Below are 20,000 nucleotides of genomic sequence, written 5' to 3' on the forward strand. Positions count from 1 at the left end.
CATTTTTTTTGAAAGCTCAGCAATGGTTTGTTATGTCAAGAAAAATATCCAGCAGCCAGCGGGGCCTTTTCTTCTTCCCTGTGGACCTCGACGAGCCCTTTCAATACGGAGACCCATTTGGTATTAAACCAAAGGACGTCTTTAATGGTCTAGAGCAAGCTTATTAATTTTTAATCATTCATAGTGCAAGAGGCAATAGACTGGAGAGATAGTCTCGCACACTTCACGATGAATTTCACTCTCACAACACGATGTTCAAGGCGGTCTCTCTCTCCACCATATTTATTAGCTTAGAGTTAAGAAACCTAATGCCAGTTCATACCGTTTCACCCAAAAAGGAAGTCCCAAACGATCACAAGGTCATTGTTGTCAAATTACACGACCATGGAACGACAACCCACACATGGTACTCAGCTGTGCTAGTGCTAGTGAATATTTCAGCCATTCTGCAGCTGTAAGGATCCGCTACACTGAAAATTTGGAACTGCCTCATTACAGTATAAGCTGTGCTACAGCCTACCTCATTACAAAATAGTATAAGCTGTGCTACAGTCTACAGTGCCTTGCAAGCAATGAAAGCCTGAAGCTCTGTTCAAGTAAAACTTACTTGACTGGGGATTACAGCAACCAAAATGTTACCGACAACCATCAGCTTCCTGCAGCTGCAAATCATCCATGAATTCTAGCACCACTAGGATCTAGTTGTTTAAACATGGTTCCCCTCAACAAACGACACTGAAGGCACTACAAGAAAACAGTATAGCCCAGGAAAAAGTGGCTAACATTCAGATCCAGGGGCATCCAACACAACCCAAATCAACCGTCGCTAGTCATTGTGAAGGCAATGAGAACACAAGACAAGGTGAAGATGATTGTTCCTGCGGCAAAGGTCAGGATAGCTCTCTGCGAGAAGCCCTGCTTCTCCTGGCCGGCTAGCTCCACCTCCTTAAGCAGGCCCCTGATCTCATCAATGTCACTGTCCTTTGCAGCATGGACCAGCCTGCTCTGGATCTCCTCAAGTTTGGCTAGCCGTCTAGCTCGGGTCAGGTCTCTGGCAGACCAGATGAACCCCGTCATCCTCCACAGGAGGATGCCAATGTAGATTGCAGCAACACAGTCCACGCTGTAGTGGTGCCGCTCACGTACCTCCCTCTGTGCGCTGTGCAGGACGAGGAGCCATATTGCAACAGAGATCCAGCCCCCGTATGCTTCCTGTGAAACAGATAAAACGAAGGTAAGGTCGTACGAGTTATGATGAACCCTTTGCACAACATGTGAGCATATAAAAATGCTATTGTGATATACGGATTAAAACCACAGTATATACCGTCCACGCCATTGCAGTAAGGACAGCAACAAGCATATGTCCACTGTACATAAGGTCATTGCAACCGCCACTAGCTTTCTTCAAAAGATGGTACCATGAAGGCCCTTCTCCAGGAGTTGGTCTCAAAATGTCTACAAGGAAGCTCATACGTCCCCAATCGGGTCTATATTCCTCTGGGTAAGCTTGAACAGCAGCTGAAAAAGTATACGTGAATAGTTTAGGCTCCACCATTGTACAAAATGATATACCAGCTAGGTGAACCAATTAGGCGCTAGGAAAAATGAACTAACCATATGCCATATCATGCGTTATCACTCTACGAATGGCATTTGAATCAGAAGCATATGGAACATAATATTTCTGTGCCCAAGGATGAGGATGTTGAGGTATTTGATAACGGGCTGCAGCGCACCAAGGTCTTGCAGATGGAAGAATGGTAGCAATGAAAGTTATCGTCCGAAGCACACGGCCAATTGCCATAGTGAACATATATCTTGTGGCTATACCAAGACCAGGAGCTTTGATGCAGTCAAACAGAACTGAGAACCCCAGCATGATAAACAACATCAGATAGTGGTGAAGAGTGATAACATGAGCTCTCAGTAGATCAACCACGCTCTGAGGGAGCTTCTCATTCAATGATAGAAGCAGCCATTGGCCGGTGTCAGGAAGTGGCGCGGCAGTTCTGTTAAAAAACAGTGAAAAAAACTTTCAGCTTATAAGTGATTGTGTAGATTTTATCGAAATCATGTGTGCATTACACACAGATTAGGAGGTGATTGCCCACAACTAAATTTCTCAGGGAAGGTTTAGTAAAGCAAGGAGAGATGTTGAAGTTAGCAATGAAGTAGTGCTACTCTCTCCTTACTAATAGAAAGGCAACCTCTGCCTGGATGCAGCACAATCCTTTCATACAGAAGTTGGGTTGTGACAAAAAAGATATCACAAATGCGATTGTATTCAGAGGTAAACCATGACCAAACAAACTAAAATCTAAGAATCGTATATAATCCAAATTTCTTGCGTGCATGTATGTTTAGATCATTTGTGTTTATTAGATTTTGAGAGTGACGAAGATGCATATGCCTAAAGGAATCTACATGCCCCAGGCTGAAGTGATGCTTATGCTTTCCTTAACACCCCCCCCCCCCCCCCCCCCCCCCTAAACTTCTAGATTCTCCTTGAGCTTTACTTGAACTTCAATCCCTAGAAAGCCAATCACCACTGAATCAGAACAACAAAGATGCAACTATAGAACACCTGTGAAGTAAATTGTCCACTAACCTATTGATTAAAATGTAGAAGTATTGTCTTGATAGCATCACAAGGTTAACATTATCAAGCAGTTAACAATGTTGCAGAAGTTAATCTATCTAGTCAATAGCAACAACCAATCAACAAAGTTCTGTTTTAACTGATAGCAGATATGCTCATCTCCGCGAACTACTTCCTGCTGCAAATAAAATGCAATATTTTGAGCGTTTGTTATGGTAAACACATGGTTCCCTTATTCTTCCTTCCTAGTAGGACAAAGAAATTGTACAGGACATCCCAAATTGCTGCTGTCTTCCTTGGCAGCATAAATCTCAGTCTAGAAGCTTCAACAATTTCGCACACTCAACAGAAACCCCTAATAAACCTCACCCATACAAGGAGGAGAACACCGTAGGATCACACCATCCTTCCATGAACAACTAAATCCAAATTCGTGCGTTTCCGCACGACCTACAGCACGGAAACTAATAAATCTGCAGCTCATAAAAGTCGAGACCTCTCAGAGATCCAGCGCGCCGCCTCCTAAACCCCCCAACCCCAAAGCAACAAGCCATGACTAGGTGAAAGAAGCCGAGGCAAGACGAGGAGGAGGAGCGACCTGTGCCAGTGCAGGCCCATGACGGCGGAGACGAAGCGGACAGAGATGGCCTCGCAGAGGAAGGCGGCGAGCATGAAGGCGATGGATCCCAGGAAGGGCAGCGCGGCGCGCAGCTCCGCGGACCAGTGGCGGTAGAACGGGGCGCGCGCGGCGGCCGCGAGCGCCAGCGCCGCCCACAGCGCCGGCTGCAGCCAGCCGTGCCACGCCGGCGAGAGGTGCCGCAGGTAGTCCACGCCCACGTACGCCGCCGCCGCGACGCCCAGCCCGCCGAGGCCGAGGAGCCGCCGGGCGGACGCCCGCTGCTGCGGCGGCTTCGGCCTCAGCGCCCGCGCCGGCTTCGCCATGGCCGGAACCGGATCGGCCCCGCCCAGCCGGCGGCTCCTCTGCGAGACCGCGAGAGATCGGTGTCGGCCACTTCACTTGGTCAGTTGGTCGTCGCCATAGACCGCTGGACTCCTGGGCTGCTGCAGCCTGCAGGCAGCGAGGGAAGGTCACTGTTGCTGGCGCCGAGCGGTCACAGCCCTCCGGGTCCGGGATGGGATCCAGGATCCAGGATCCAGCAGGCCAGGCCGTCCGATCTGGTTGGGCTGGACTCCAGTGGACGGGCCCAATCGGCGCGGAAAGGCAAGTTCTTGGGACGGTGACGCTGAGTGTGTGTGTGTGTGACATCAGCAGCGGACGCCGAATGCACTTGCAGGCTGCTGCTGGGGCCTTCAGCAATCGTGCATGAACCGACGGCGTTTCGCTCGCCGTTGCGACCGACCCGACCAGACCACGATCTGCCAGATGCCCAGATGTACAGAACATTTTGTTCGGGGACTCGATCGGGAATGGCATGGCCCGCCCTCGGCCCTCGGCCCTCGCCTCCGACTCCGATCCGAGATGGTCCGGACTCTGTAATCTGTATTCTGTAGCAGGGGCAATCAAGCTGTGCAACTGCAAATAGTAACTCAGGAATGTTCAGAGTTCACATATGGCAGTAAGGCCATGGAAGAATAAAGCCAGGAAGACTGAAATACGATTCTAATCCCAAGATTAAGCAGTGGCGTCTCAGAAATTTGTCAGAGATTGCGAAATGCATGTCGCAAGCACCAAGCAGTAGGATCAATGTTCGCAACTAAGCATGATTACATGCAACAAAACCAGATAGACGCTGAAACATACAAAAACACGATCCATATAATACTGCTCCTTTCAAACAGAGAATGGCACGAGCCAAACATCAAAACTCAATGCTGGAAACTGCAGCAATGTCTAAGCAAAATCATTTGGGCTTGACAAAGGGACTGCCGGAAATGAGTATTTACAATGCCAAATCTATTTTTTTTAAAACACCTCACGCCATGGATGAAACAGGCCAGATAACATAACCCGATGCATGAAAGAAGCTTGCTATCTGTACTTCCTGCTATAATTGATGAACGCAGAAACACTCACATATCATCAACTGTGAAGAAAGGGAAATAACACCGTATAAATGCTGTACAAGGCGGCAACGGAGTACCAGTGGTCCTTCCCTACCGTCCATTCTCAGGAGGTACGGTTGTCTTGCTCACTATGCCCTTGCTAAAATAGTCTGCAATGACAGAAAAGCCATCCTTCGAACCCCTCAATTGCCTGAAAAATAGGTCATGGTCCCTAGCATTTTGTTCTAGCTTCTGCTTTGCCTCCATAACAGATCTATATTCAGGCGCACATTCTGGGCATTCTTTTTCATTGTCACCTAGGCAGCGCAGGTGGAACGAGTGCATGCACATGAAATGGACAGCAGGCAGATCAAGGGTGAAAGTGCACGCACTACACTTGTTCAGTTGGAAAACCTTCGCGTTTGTCTTGAGATCTTCTATCTCCCTTTTCATCAGCTCTGTCTCCCCCTGAAAAAAAATGGTATTGTTTCACAGCATGTTCCTTATCTCAATTGATGTAGACTCATTCTTACTAAAATTTCAAACATCCGCTCATAAATCATGCATCTAAGAAAGGTTATGATGTGCACTCTTTTATACACAAGAAATAGAAAAGGATATTCTTGTGAGTGTGCTTGTTATAGGAATGTCAATTTATAGACATGATCAATTTGCATTACCAATAGAGCATTATTCTATTCAAGTGAAACTCTAGTATTGATAATTGTTAACTTCAAGAATTTCATTGCTACCATGGAAACAAAATGTAATCAGATATTCTTATTTCAATGTCATACTGACATCCTCCACAGTGAGAGAACTCCCTGCCTATCTTGGGAAAGAGGAGTACAAGACCCTCTAGGTAGACACAATTTCCTAGTAGCCTAGAACCCTTGTTCGAGCCTAAGTGGGCAGCATATCAACTGGAAGCTCCACCAAACAAGCTATTCTACAATATTTGTCCATATTAACCTAACCGCTCTTGACATGAGAGTAATTAGCATATTAAATAAATGGCACAGTCCTAAATAAAGTATGAACAGTTAGCTAATCATATTATGATGCATGATTAAATAAAAGTGAAAAAACTAAAACTATCTTAAATAACATTCACAATAGGGCATGTTATGCAAAAGACAACTGTCAAAATTCAGTGAACTGGGAGACATGTCCCAATACAAACCCTTTTCCTATCAAAGGAAAACCCAGTTAGTGCAGAAATATATTCAGGTGCCTCCATATATGGGTTCATCACATGTAAAGGGACCTGGTAGTAAACTGAGAATAACTGATGGATGCTGTGCTACCTCCAGCCGCAATGTTTGGTAATTCACGATTTAGGGGTACAAGGAGGGGTGTGTGTGTGGGGCGGGGGGGGGGGGGGGGGGGGGGGGGGGGGGGGGGGGTGGGGGGGGGGGGGGGATTTAAGGAACTATATCTGTCTGAAGCAGTATCATCTCATAACAAGCATCGTGTAATTTGTTAAAACAAACAGCTCAACACCAATTTCCCAAGTACTAATTTTAAACTGAGCCTGCTTTGTACTATATTTAAAGTATTACTTTTTTCATCTTCTATTTGTCAATGAACCAAGCAATGCTAATGCCTACTCCTAAATATTATAAAAAATAAGACTAAGAATAGCAATGGGAAATAGATACTGCAATGACTTCCAAGTTACTAACCTGATACTTATCAATGGATTTTCTATCATCTTCAATTAGCTTTGATTCTTGCTCAAGTTTGTGAGCAATGTAGTCTTTGAGAACTGAGAGTGTCAAGCATGGGTTTTTTGATAGTGTCTGTAGCACAACGATGGGAGGCACAACATCCTCCTTCTCAATGTAGGTCAAGACCTCTTTAACTTCTTTAGAGCAATCTTCCCCAAGCTCCCCAAAATACTTCAACAGGTCACCCCACAGAGAAGGATCTCCTCCTTGAGACGAGTCCCCCAACTTCTTGCAACATGCAATTAAACCTTGATGATCATGTACTTGCTTGTAACAACTAATAACCTCTTTGTAAAGTTTTAGTTTCTCAGATACAAAGAGCAACCCATCTTTGAATGCATTAGTATTACAAAGAATGAGAGCAAGATCAACATCATACAAAGGATCTTCCATCTCAGATGTCCAAGCAGACTTGAGTAACGCAAGCCCTTTCCTTCTCCTATCAACAATATTCTTTGCGATTTTAGGATCTTCTTTTCCAAGACTACCTTTTCCTTTATTCCTGACCTATAGCCATTAGCAGTTTCTTTACCTTTTGTTTCTTTGATATACTGATTCTAAGATTCATTTTCTTGAGAGAGAGATGGGAAGCTCAAATCATTTGAAATATAGAGCTCCAGAAGGGTGTTATGAATTTCTGTTTGTGCAGGTGAGTCTGTCACTGCTTTGATATAATTTTCCAGAAATTCCATCAGATATTGTGGGCTGTGCACAAATATATTCACAAAGTCCATTGGGGATGGTATCATAAGCAAGTGCATATTGTTTGAACCTCTTCTTGTGGTAAGATCTCCAACATCTGTACAGAGCCTTAACAGTATTTCAACTGTTTCAGCAGGTCTATGTTCCACAAGAATTTTCCCGTATTCTTTTACAGTAAGACCTGCTTGATTTGCCTCGAGGCCAGATATATATTGCAGTGCCTCGTCATATCTACCAAGATCCTCAAGTAAAATCTTCAAGTACAACTCATGCCTCCCAGCCTTTTTTGCCACAAACATAGCATGTTCATGATATCCAGCTGTGCGGCATACTCTTATGGCAGTTTCCACATCAAACTTGATTTCACCTACCCCATCTTCATCTTTGATGAAATGGTTAAGTTTCTCCACATCTTTCAATTTGGTATAGCAGTTCAACAGAAGGGTGGTGTGGTCTTTGGATGCTAACCCTCGATCATGTAACTTCTCTAAATAATTTGTCAGGTTGTAGATGCGCTTTGCATCAAGGAACTTCTGTATAACATACGATGGTTCGAGATGACCAATAGTGTGGATATACTGGGACATAGCCTCATCATATTCCTGTTTTCCATACAGATGGTCACCATACTTCCGCAGCACCTCAGCAGTGGAAGCAGGATCAGCCTGCTGACTTTGTACAAGATTAATTGCAACTGTATAAAGATTTTTCTTGAACAACATATCAAGCTTACTTTCCATGTCTTTCTCTCCAATGCACAGAATCTTTTTGTCCGCCATTATGAGAATAGTATAACCCCACTCACATACCAAGTGTGAAACATCCCCCACAGGCATGCTATGTGCAATCAACCGATTCTTAAGATCATAAACATTAAGAGTGCTCTTCTGTGTCCTCTGATCTTCAATAATGCAGAGTAAATAGCCTCGAAACCAACCTACAAAGTTTTTCTCACCATCAAATGCCCAGCAAGGGCCTCTACCATTGACTTCATAGAAATACACAGCTTCGGGTCTACCAATAATTAAGTCCTGTTTGGTGAACACAAAATATGTAAGGTATGCAGTTCAACGAGATCAATCTGAATACAAAATGCAAATGTATGAGAGCAACATAGGCATGACCATAGTAATCAAATACATGCTAAAAAAAGTTTAATCAGTTGCTCAAACTAAATCCAGCTAAGGTTTTCCAAAAAAATTATGTATACATCATCTTGCGGACAAAACCACTTGGCCATCATCTGTAATCAATTGGGTAGATATCTGGTGGACTGAGAATTCCTTCAGTAACAGGCTAGCAGCTTTGCTGAATAACTACAATAGACTACAAAACTGTTTGGTCAATGGGCATGCATTACCTCACAAGAGTAGGGTATCACAGGACATAATGTATGGTAAGAAATTAAACCGCTATAGCATTTTGTACGTTGCAGTTAGAGATGATAGTTATGCTACCAAAATAGCCACACGGTCCCTGTTAACAAAACTTAGTTTAAGTTGTGAGCTGCATCCTAAAGCACATAGGCTACCAACAAAATCATGACTCATATTGCTATAGGATTAAATAAAAGGAAAAAATATGAGTGTGCTCAAATCCATCCTTACCATACGGTCACTCATTGCTACAGCATTGGTCTGACAACCAATCTGATCAAGTGTTTGTCTCCTTGGTGTGAACATGCAAGCTGAACAAGGTTACAGAGCCAGGAGTTACAGAAAAGAGCTGGTGTGCTTGCCCCTCAACTCGGAAACCAAGACCAGTAATAGGCAAACTAGTGCTGCCATCTGTAGCAGCCTCAACTTGCAACTTGAAACGTGTAATACGCTCACGTGCAATGTCACCTTTAATGCAATAAATGAAACCATTGTCCAGTCCAATGGCAATCAATAGTATGGGTGGTGCTTCTTCTACAAAACACAGCAAAATATGGCAATTATACTAGAATCAGATGTTACCATTCGCTTCATATATATGAATTATTATAACAATGGGGGGGGGGGGGGGGGGGGGGGGGGGGGGGCGGAGGGAACGAACTTACCTTTGCTTGAGGAAATTGATCAGTGAAGACCCGCAAAACTTGAACACAGAAAGGAGTTGTTGTACTTGATCCTTCTTCTTGCACTTTATCGAGGTCAAAAACCTTTAGACAGATTGCTGGTGACTGAGAAGATGACTGGTCATCGTCTCCAACCGTGTCAACCGTGACAAGAACATTTCTTTGCTGATCAAACAGACCAATATAAGTTGTTAATTAGGTTCATTATGTAGCTGTAGTTATCACAATAAACTGTACAATGTGAATAAATGTTTGACACAGCAGTATGGGGCAATACGTAGATCTCAATTAGCGAATGATAAATGGTAGTGGTGCCCCCAATTGAACCGAGTTCTTCCCCCCCCCCCCCCCCCCCCAGAGAGTAGGGAATTTGATAGGCCAGAATAAACAAAACCACTGATCTTAAAAGTTGACAAAATCAACTAATCCAACAAGATTTTTGTCCAATTTCAGGAACGGTTTTTGGCATTGCTTATTCAGCCACAGTACAAGACTTAGGTGGTCGTCCAAGATTTGCAAACCTCGCATGGCTTGTCATGCCTAGCAGAGATTATTTTCAAGTAGTAAGAAGAAACAAGTAGTTTTTGTTTCTAATAATGCACCCAAGGCTAGTGATGAGTTATACATGATCCAGTGGTAGGAACCACTAACTATTGTTCTGACCAGTAAAGTTGCATAAATTTGCGAGGTGGCCGCGAATGCCGCTGCTTCAGATGCGCAACAAGGGTTCTGGGCGTACCTTGAGCTGCTGGAGGAAGAGGACGGAGGAGGCGTAGGCCTGCAAACCATAGGAGAGGCGGAACCCGCGGTCGAGAAGGCCCACGGTGCCGTCGTCGCACCCCACCAGGACACGCCCCCGACCGCCCGAGCAGCAGGTGACGCGGCCCGCGATCTCGGCCGGCACGGCGGCGGCTGACCCCCCTCCGCCGCCGCGGCCGGCTGACTTCTCCTCGAAAAACTCGAACTTGCGCCACTGGTACATGTCGGGCTGACGCTATGCGCCGGATCGGGGCCGGCGCGGCGAGCGGATTAGACGGGATCGGTCTCGGCGGCCGGCTGGGCTGCAGGAGGGACAGAGGAGGCCGCGGGCGGATCAGGATTTCAAAGTTGGGTATGCCCGTTTCAAAGATCGAAGGGCAAAGGTGGGCATTTGTCCTTGGTCGAATTGTTCTCTTCCATCTCCCGAACTCGAGGAGCGCTCAGACTCGGACAGAAGATTTCCTTGGTTGGGATAATCAATCCTCCCTCACGGAACCAGACGAGAACACAAAAAGGAGGTCATGCACAGACACAGGAATCACATTGTACCATCTAGCTCCCCTACACATAGGCCATGTTCCCTTTTATCATTCTTACTTTTTAATTTATTTTTTCAGTCAAAATAATATTTTTCTCTAACCATACGTTAACTAAAATAGTATTTTGGTTTGTTTTTTTCCGAAACGAATGGGCCATAAACCAAGATAATTGCGTTCAAAAAATAAACCAAAGATAATTGTGTTTGTACATAACGAAGGGACATGATGACATGGTAAGCGCATCAGCCTGTTCGTTTGGCTGTGGCTTGTCGTAAACGATCGTAAATTTCTAGCTGGAACAATATTTTCTCTCACACAAACCAGCTAGCAGGTAGACTTCTTCACAAACCAGCAACGATACGAAACCAGACCAACCGAAAAACATTTGCTGATTTTGTGCAACGAGCACGACCCGTTTTTAAAACCTCATTTCTCCTATCGAGATAGTAAGGGCACGTACAATGGTTGTGCTGGCCGTCGTCTCCGTGCGGTGATTTTGCAAAATTCCCCATTGTTGCTACAGTAAATGAGGATAGAGGATGAAGCCGTCCCGTCATGAGACAACAGCGAGCGCTCGTGCTCCCAGACGGACTCGACGGCTGGCTTCGCGTTGTACGAAGCCCGTCTTCTTCAGCCGGCCCTGCACGGATCAAGCTGCGCGCGTGAGAGGTGAAAAGTCGTCTTCTCTGTCCCTTTGTCCTGATTGGCGTGCGCCTACAACAACCTTCAAGCCGGAGCTCGAGCAAGGATTGGGAGGACCGGAGGGGCCGAGGGGGAGGGTCGGACCGCGGGCTAGTGCTGCTGCCTGCTACCGACCGCCGCTGGGCGCTAGTCGTGTAGCCGCGCAAGGGCGCAGGACCGAGGGGGAGATGAGCCGGAGGAGGGCCGAGGGAAGGCTGTCGTGCTGCTGCGCGCCTACGCCGCCAGCGCTTCCATCCTTCCGCAAATCCCCAGCCGATGCGAGTGAGAGACGAGAGACAGAGACAACCGAGGGATGGTGTTTCTACTCTGCCTTCCTGGGCTGCTACTGCTGGCTTCTATTGGGCTTACAGCCCATATAACAAAGGGTTAATTGGATGTATGCCATTATAACTTCTTCGTTTCTGAAGAACGCCATTACTATTCGTCTATTTTAAAGCATGCCATTACAATTCTTTGTTTTCCACAAAAATACCACTGAATACGTATGGACACAGCCTGAGCCTAGCTACAGGCGTATACGAAGACGTATACTTCATCTCCCCTGTCACTGACACGCGGGCCCCACATGTCATCTTCTTCCTCTCATCGTCTCTCTCCATCACGACGCGGCCATGGCGGGCGGCTGCGGGCTTGCGGGCGAGCCGACGAGCCGCTGTCGTGACCCCGCGAGCCGCTGCTCGGCGTGCTGCTAGCCTTCCCCGGCGGCGGGCGCCTCCTCCATGGTCGACGTCCGACGGACCTCCCCCTCCATGGATACGGCGCCGGTTGGCTTCACGAGTACCTCCATGGCTGGCGCCCGGCACACCTCCTCCTCCATGAATCCGGCGCAGGTCGAGCTTCACAAGTGCCTCCATGGCCGGCGCGACCGCGGGCTCCACTGGATCCGGTGCAGGTCGACCGCGGGCTCCCGGTCCCCGGCTCCGGCAGGCGTGGCCCCATCCCTGCGCGCTGCAGCGACCCTGTCCCCGCGAGATCCAGCAGGCGCGACCCCATCCCCATGCCCGCGGGCTCCAGCAGGCGCGGTCCCATCCCCATCCCCGCGAGCTCCACCAGGCACGGCCCCTTCCCCGCCCCCAGCCTAGTCCGGCGCGCTGCTGCTCGCAGGCTGCCGGCGTGCTGCTGCTGCTCGCCATGGCCGTGGCCGCGTCGGGATGGAGAGGGAGAGGAGGAAGAAGAAGATGGCATATGGGGGCCGCGTGTCAGTGACAGGGATGATGAAGTATACGTCTTCGTATACGCTGCAGCTGAGCCCAGGCCGTGTCCATACGTATTCCGTGGCATATTTGTGGGAAACGAAGAATTATAATAACATGCTTCAAAATAGACGAATAGTAATGGCGTTCTTCAGAAACGAAGAAGTTATAATAGCATAGATCCAATTAACCCTATAACAAACTACGTATGTGTATCATTATACATATTATATACATACATTTATGTTTGTTATTTCTAAAATATGGGTATATTTGATTTATGAAATATATTACATTACATTATATATATAATATATGATTTACTTTGAAGGATTTGTTTTGTATCAATTAGCATGATATTCATGATTGATCATGGCTACCATGCAAACATTAAAATGATTCATAGGCAACCAAACAGATAACAGCTGTATATGGATTGTACGAGCTGTCTGTGTTGTGAATTTCAAAAACTTAGAGACAATAGTTGTCTCTATGTTGTATATACCCTAAGCGAATGCAGCAGTATATGTACGACCAATTAAAACCTCATTTGTAAGAGTTACATTATCCCCGCAACAACACGTGAGCCATTTCTTAATTAAAGAAAAAAAACAGTTGTCAGTAGCTGATACTACCTGGCCCATTGGAAATTCATAAACACAAAGATATACATCACAGGGTTAACATGCTTCTTTGATCATATAAATCTATTGCCCCTTCTGGGTTAATCTGCTTCTTTGACCATATAAATGGATTGCTACTTCTGGATTAACCTGTTTGTTTGACCATATAAATCTATTGCCCCTTCTACAGATCTCCCTGAAACCTACCCCTTCCACACATCTCCATGATACCTGTGTCAGCATTTAAGGCATGAACATATCCATCGACGCCATGAAAGCATTGAGCATGTACATGTGTCATAATTACTCTAGATTTCTCATGAGCATATCTAATGAAACTGAAATCTCCTAGGCCTTGTTTAGATACCCTCAAAATTCCAAGTTTTTTCACTCTTTCTCCATCACATCAATTTTTAGCCGTTTGCATGGAGCATTAAATGTAGGTAAAAAAAATAACTAATTGCACAGTTTAGTTGGAAATCACGAGATGAATCTTTTGAGCTTAGTTGATCCACGATTGGACAATATTTACCAAATAAGACGAAAGTGCTACTATTCATCGGGTTGAAATTTTTTTCAATCTAAACAAGGCACTATTAGAAAATGTTTATTAGTTCTCAGGATTATAAAGCTCATGAAGAATAGTTATCTTCCTCTCGTGTTAAACAGGCCCATACACATTGATAACTTTCTACTCAAAACCTCAAATCACCCATGATAAATAAAGATTCATGGACGCCAACCTCACACGTGTGCTAAACAGGGTTCAATTTAATAAGCATACCACTTGCACATGTCTACTGGATTAAATACATAGTTTAATACACAGAGAGCCTTAAGCTAGATAAATATGTCTACTTAAGACAGTGTGATGTGGCTGCAGCAGCGCTGAAAAGAAGTCCAGCCGAACAGTTCCATTGCCCATCGCCATAGGGTTTTATCACAAGCCCACCCAATGATGGTAGTGCAACATCACAGCTCCCTTCACCCTTTCGAGAGTCGTATGCCTCAGGTTGCCTTCGATAGTAGTGTGCCGCAAGACGAGCGAAATGAGCAGGTGGTACTATATGAACAGAATAAGCTGTAAGTAAAATGCAACGAAAGCAATTCAACATGGAGATGCAGGAGGCTCACTAGGTGCATAAAGACAGACTAAGGAAATCATTGCTTCATTGTTCAATTAACTAACAAAATTAATCATGATAAGAACATGAGCCCTCTCACTCTCCTCAAACAAATGTAGTATTTTAAAAAAAAGAAAGCCCCCTACCCTTTTCAAATTGTCCCACCCCTTTTATGGGGAAAATACACATTGATAGATGAATCATTAAGGGATTGTATTGTATGAAATTACTTACTCATAGATATTTCTGGATACACCTGACAATCACGGATGCATTTGCCAATACATGACATGTCAGAGGTGCATACTAATAGTCAGTCACAGGAATTCATGAGTAGAGTTGAAACATACACTAGGGAGAGCCTGATGATTATAGACTCAAGTTCCTGAGCTGTAAGATTGTTTTCATCATGAACAACACGATAGTGGACCGCCATGTTGGTTCCCTGACCAGGAATGCCAACCTGTAGCTCAACAATTGCTCAAGCTAGAACAGTACAGTCAACCAAAATGTACATTACCTCAAAAGGACCATGGTCGCACAGGACCTCAAATTTAGTAGGGTAAGACTGTCTCCAGCAAGGAACTCATATGGGTGGGTATCTAAACCCAAAATAGGTAGCAAGAGATCTAAAAGTAACCATCAATAGAGTACCTATACAGGAGACTTATTTTAGGTTGCCTGAGAGGCAAACTCAAATATAGGCATCCTCTCTCCTGGAAACCCATTTGTAGAAAGGATTTTCTTTTGGGTCTTGTTGTTGAAGAAGATGCCGAATAGATATTGAACCTTTTGCCTGTAATGCTACCCAAAGAACGAATGAGTCTTGTATTTTTGGATGTTGTTGTTGGAGATAATCTGATTGAACTCGAAGTCCTATAGAACAAGAAAACAAATGGGCACCTGCTCCCTGAAGCAGTAATTTTTTTAAAAACAAAATTGCGTTGACTCCTCGCATAGAAGCCACGCCCACGTCGCTCCAAATTCCCCCGGCCGTTCGATCTCGCGTTTAACGGTCCAAATCGCTTGAAGCGGATTCTCGCCTGTAGCCGCTTCTCCTGCTTCTGTTTAGCTTCTCCTGTTTCTCATCCGCTTCTCCCGCTTCTCTTCAGAATCCCGAGAACCAAATATATACCACGGCTCCCACTTCTCCTTCCAGATTCTTTCCCCTCCTCTCTCCCTCTCTTCGCTCTCTCTCCGTCTTCCTCCCGACGCGGACAGGGGCGACGGCGCTGGGCGCCAGCGGGCTACGGCGGCGGCGTCCACCCTCCTCCTCCCTCCCTCCCTCACCTGCCTCTGACTCTGTTTCTCCCTCACTTTCCTTTCTCTCTCTCCCCTTCCCTCCCGATGTGGCGGCGGACGCAACGCGAGGGTGCGCCCCCTGCGGGCGGCGCTCCTGCTCGGGTGGGGCCCGGCGGCTCCCCTATCTCTTCCCCATCCTCCGCACGCGTGCTTCGCTCCTCCATGAAACCCTAGCTTCGTTAGGGTTCCTGCGTTGTTCCTGTTCTCCGTTTATCTACAGCGCCAGTTAACTGTTCCAGCTTCACAGATAAGTGTGCTCCTTCTCGAAACCCAGCACCCTTTATGTTTTGTTACATTTTGTACTTGATCTTAATCCCATGTCTCATGTTATACTGTTCAACAGCAAAATAAAATTAATTGCTAAACTATTCCCAGATGATTGTCTTCTGCCTTAATCAATCAGCTACTGGTCTTGCATCTCATATATTGAGTAGCTGAGGATATGATTGTGCTCTGTAATGACACACGGAAAATGTTCTATTCATGTTTTACGTCATAGATAGATTGTCTTGTGTCTTAATTAATCAGGTACCTGTGTTGCGTCTTAAATATAGAGTAGCTGAGGATATACAGCCTTGCTGTTGCCATCTAGATCATGATATTTTCTATTTTCCATTGGGAAAATACATGTTCTCATCTTTGTTTCACCTCTTTGAACCTGAACTTAGAGCATAATGTTTTCTATTTTCCATTGGAAATACATGTGCTCATCTTTGTTTCACCTATTTCAGCCTGATCTTTGCAAAAAGGAATATGGGGTCATGGTCTGATGGATCAGGAATATTAAAACATATGCCGCTATCACTGCTTACCTTGCATTATGTTGCTTCCTTTCTTTTATTGAGATCTTTCGTATTTAACTATTGACAGAAACTTATATGTATACCTTATGACATCAATGGTTTGCAGTGGCAGTAGACTCCTCTATAAGTTTTTTCCTTCAATTCCCTAGGGTTGATTGATATGGACAGACGGCGATGTCGTATTACTACATGTCTTTCTTGCTGCCAATAATTATTTCTGTTATAATATTATAAGTCACCTTAATTGGTTATTCATGAGTTTGAGACATCCATGTCACCTTAGTTGGTTATTTCCATTGTCACCCTTCTCATTCACTAAGATGAATCCTTTATTAGGATACAGTATAATGAACAAATAGTAAACACATTTCTTTTATGGGATTACCTGGTTTCCTTTATATGTATGCTCTTTGTCACTGCATGTCCCTTTTAGTTGGCTTGTTGGTCATAGGAAATTTTGAGTGCTGAACTTCCCCTTCTTGATTTATGCACCAAAAGTGTTCCATCAAGTGCCATGATTTTGTAGCATCCACGACCCTGCTTTTTGTTTGTTACTAATAAAAATTTCTATAGATTTTTTAGCCTGGCATCCACAACCCCGCTATTTATTTGGTACTGATAAATATTTTGTCCTCAGCTGTTTTTTTTCCAAATCATCCTGGTAGAAATTCTTGCAGTTATATATCTTCACCTCCTGTATTTGCATGGGTCTGTCAATAAAACTGATGTCAGACTGTCAGCATAGGTAGATTACCTTTTAGAGTTTCGATTAGAGAACTATGAGTTTGCATTGTCGATTTTTTAAATCAGTGCTTCAGCCTTACGTACCTTGTTTTGGATTTCAGGGACTTGCTCATGCGGCAAGACATTGATGGGCTACTTGCGTCACTCCCGCCTGTATCTGCTTATGGTCTAATGTTATATTCTTTATAAATTTCTCCTCCTAACACACGCCACTGTTTATTACATGAAACACATGCCTACTATATGCCTGTGATAAAAATTCAGTATCCATTGCTCAGGGATACGATCTGATGTTCGTTTGCCTGTGAGGTACTGGGCATGGCCTGTTACCTATATTATGGAGTTTTTTTTAGAGTGACCCAGCTGTCAGCATGCCCTGAAGCTCCAGGTTCATGAACAAATGATGATTGAGATATTACTGGGGCCTTTAAGAATCTCTGTCAACTTTCTATATGGTCTAAGCCTATTTGCTAATAATCTTCTGTCCTACCCATTTGCCAATTCATCTCGTGCATTCCACATTCATTAATGGTCTCATGTTCTGACCATTTGTCATTTGCTATTTTTTTCCTACTTCAGCCTGCTATGAAAATTTGGCATTCGTTACTTATGTTTTTTACTTTTATGACTCTGATTACGTCATCTGACATGGTTTGAGGGATTCCTAGTGGTCATCTTTCATGTTTTCTAATTTAAGTCAGCTGATTGGGTTTGATGGATTCTTGCTGGCGTTGCTTACAGCATGTTGATCCCAGTTGCTTTGTTTTCATGTTTTTGGGTTCTATAGTCGGCCAACAAATGCTACTTACATTCTCTCTCAAATATTTCTAGATAAAGTCCCACCAAGGTCTATCCATCAATATTGGTAAGCCTTACAACCCTTACGTACTCTTATAACCCATCCGATATGTGGGCTTAATTGCTGGAGCATTTTCTATCTACATATACAAAAATATATTTACACGTTACCGTCAAGCGCTCTACAAACAGGAGAAAGGAACTCTTCTTTTGGCAGGTTGATCATCCACTGCTGGTTCAAGGTTATAACCTATGTATGTCTCGATTTAGTTCTATTAATCATTCTATATCGACAAGCACAAAAGCCTAGACAATTTTTGCTTATATGTGAAGCACTTTGAGTGTCTGGTCATGCTATGTCTAATTTTTGCTGTGTAATTAGTTCTCCAATGCCTATTTCATTAGCAGTAACGAATTATTACTCATGTCTTACATGTTACCTTTCCTGTTATAATAAATGATGAAATTCATAGCTAGGATCACGTAAAGTCAGTGCTATATCTACATAGTCTACTCTTCAAAATTGAAGCTATATCTATTTTATCAGTCTTTAAAATTCCCAATGCAAATAGATTAATGAGTTACATGCTCTACTCTTGCCATTTCAGTAGTTTCTTCTGTAATTTCTATACCTAATGTGCAACTTATCCTGCAACTTACATATTTGGTTAGTACTGTAATTTTTATAGCTGATATACACGCCTTCCTTAGAGATTTATTATAGCACTACCCTCTTTATTTTTTCCCCCATCAATTTATCTATTTCGTTTCCTCATCTAATGTTGGCTGCTCTCTTATCTGTGCACTCTATAATCATAACTGACCACTCTTCCTTTTTCCCTTATTTTAATATATAAACTGAATCCACCTATATATGCTTTCATGCGGGACCTCAGGAAACATGCACAGGAGTATTGAAGCTCCGAGAAAGAAGATATTGCTTTAGACCTCATGCACCACTCAGAATTTTTAAAGCAAAATAGCTTCCTATGTGCTGTATGGTGGTAATGTAATTCTTCCTTCTTTATTTGTAGATATACATGCACCTCTAATTAAGTTTGCTAATCTATCATATCCTCATGAAAAGTGAAGACAACCACTCCTTCAAATGCTTCCAACAATTGTTTTTGTTCCTTTCCACAGCTAAATCCTTAACTATACCTGCATCTCAATCATTTTAATTATTGTGCTTGCTCCTATGATTGTGTGTGTGGCTGTGTGCGCAATGCCTTTTATTTGAGATTTTAGGATCTTGATTTGTCAGGTGAATTTGTTTGGGCTTTTCACTACAATATACACTGATTTTTAGATTCTTAATATCTTTTTAGCTTTTCACTTATTCGTATGGTGTCAGTTAAATTGATCCACCAAATGTACAAAGAAGCGAGCAACCATAACCCAACATCACACAGCACCTGCTGATATATGATACAAGTAACTCCTGGCAAGGCACAGTACCAAAGTAGGTTCATCCATTTTTTCCCTTGTTCCTTTGTGTTACATATTTATGGGATATAAATATAACCTGTTTATTTTTGTTCAAGACCAGGCTGTTTATTCTTTCTTGCAATAGTTTTTCCTCTACTGTAGGTACCGACAACACCATGTAAAATGTAGAGGAATAGTGAATTTTAAAACTCTCTTTCCAGATTCCTATACTCATGTTTCTGAATTAATGATCTGTTCCCTTGTCCTACACTTCTAATGAAAAAATCTACGTGCTTTACTGCTGTGACAAAACTATTTACCAGAGTAAATGATATTTTATTTGATTCTATACAGCACACATGCCCACTGTGATTTTGACAGGATAAATTTTCAAACTATATTGCAATGTCTTCGTCCTGTTGGTTCCCTTCTTGGCAAAGAAGTTGGAACTAGCTAGCTGGTAAATGTCTCATTCCACAGATTTATCAAGTAGAAGTATTTTGTTAGTTACAATTTCTAAAGAAGATTGATTCATAAAGATCAGAGCTCCAGTGTCGTTTTAATTGTATAATATACCTACTATTTTCTCTGACATTATGCCATTCATCTATTTCTCCATGCTTATGGTAATTACCGACGCCACATATACAGGCCATTTAATCATACGATATTTTATATTTAGCCAACATATGCAGGCTAGGTTACCATACTTATGTTGGTTGGTGCTTTAGATAGTGTAAATTGAAAGCATGAAAAACTGTCTGTTGCTAATTCTTTAAATTGCAATAGGACAAAGTCGCGGAATAAGAAGCTGATGGGCACCCAGTTTGAAAAAGATATCTGAATATCTGATGAACTTTTACTAAGCTGCCTTCCAGGTGAGGAAAG

The 20,000-nt window shown here is 43.7% G+C and overlaps 1 protein-coding gene and 1 pseudogene across 1 annotated transcript; both read right to left on the reverse strand.

Moving 5' to 3' along the window:
* Nucleotides 1–450: 450 nt before the first annotated feature.
* On the reverse strand, nucleotides 451–3,705 carry LOC136487296 (protein PHLOEM UNLOADING MODULATOR-like). Its single transcript, XM_066484477.1, has 4 exons — nucleotides 3,201–3,705; nucleotides 1,618–2,012; nucleotides 1,328–1,521; nucleotides 451–1,212 (listed from the first exon to the last, which is right to left on the reverse strand). The coding sequence occupies exons 1-4, from the start codon at nucleotides 3,542–3,544 to the stop codon at nucleotides 817–819; spliced, it is 1,329 nt and encodes a 442-aa protein (XP_066340574.1). The 5' UTR covers nucleotides 3,545–3,705; the 3' UTR covers nucleotides 451–816.
* An 874-nt stretch (nucleotides 3,706–4,579) lies between these two features.
* On the reverse strand, nucleotides 4,580–10,365 carry LOC136487377 (vacuolar protein-sorting-associated protein 11 homolog; annotated as a pseudogene).
* Between the last annotated feature and the right edge of the window lie 9,635 nt (nucleotides 10,366–20,000).

The sequence above is a fragment of the Miscanthus floridulus genome, chromosome 1 (assembly GCF_019320115.1).
Source record: "Miscanthus floridulus cultivar M001 chromosome 1, ASM1932011v1, whole genome shotgun sequence".
Lineage (NCBI taxonomy): Eukaryota > Viridiplantae > Streptophyta > Magnoliopsida > Poales > Poaceae > Miscanthus > Miscanthus floridulus.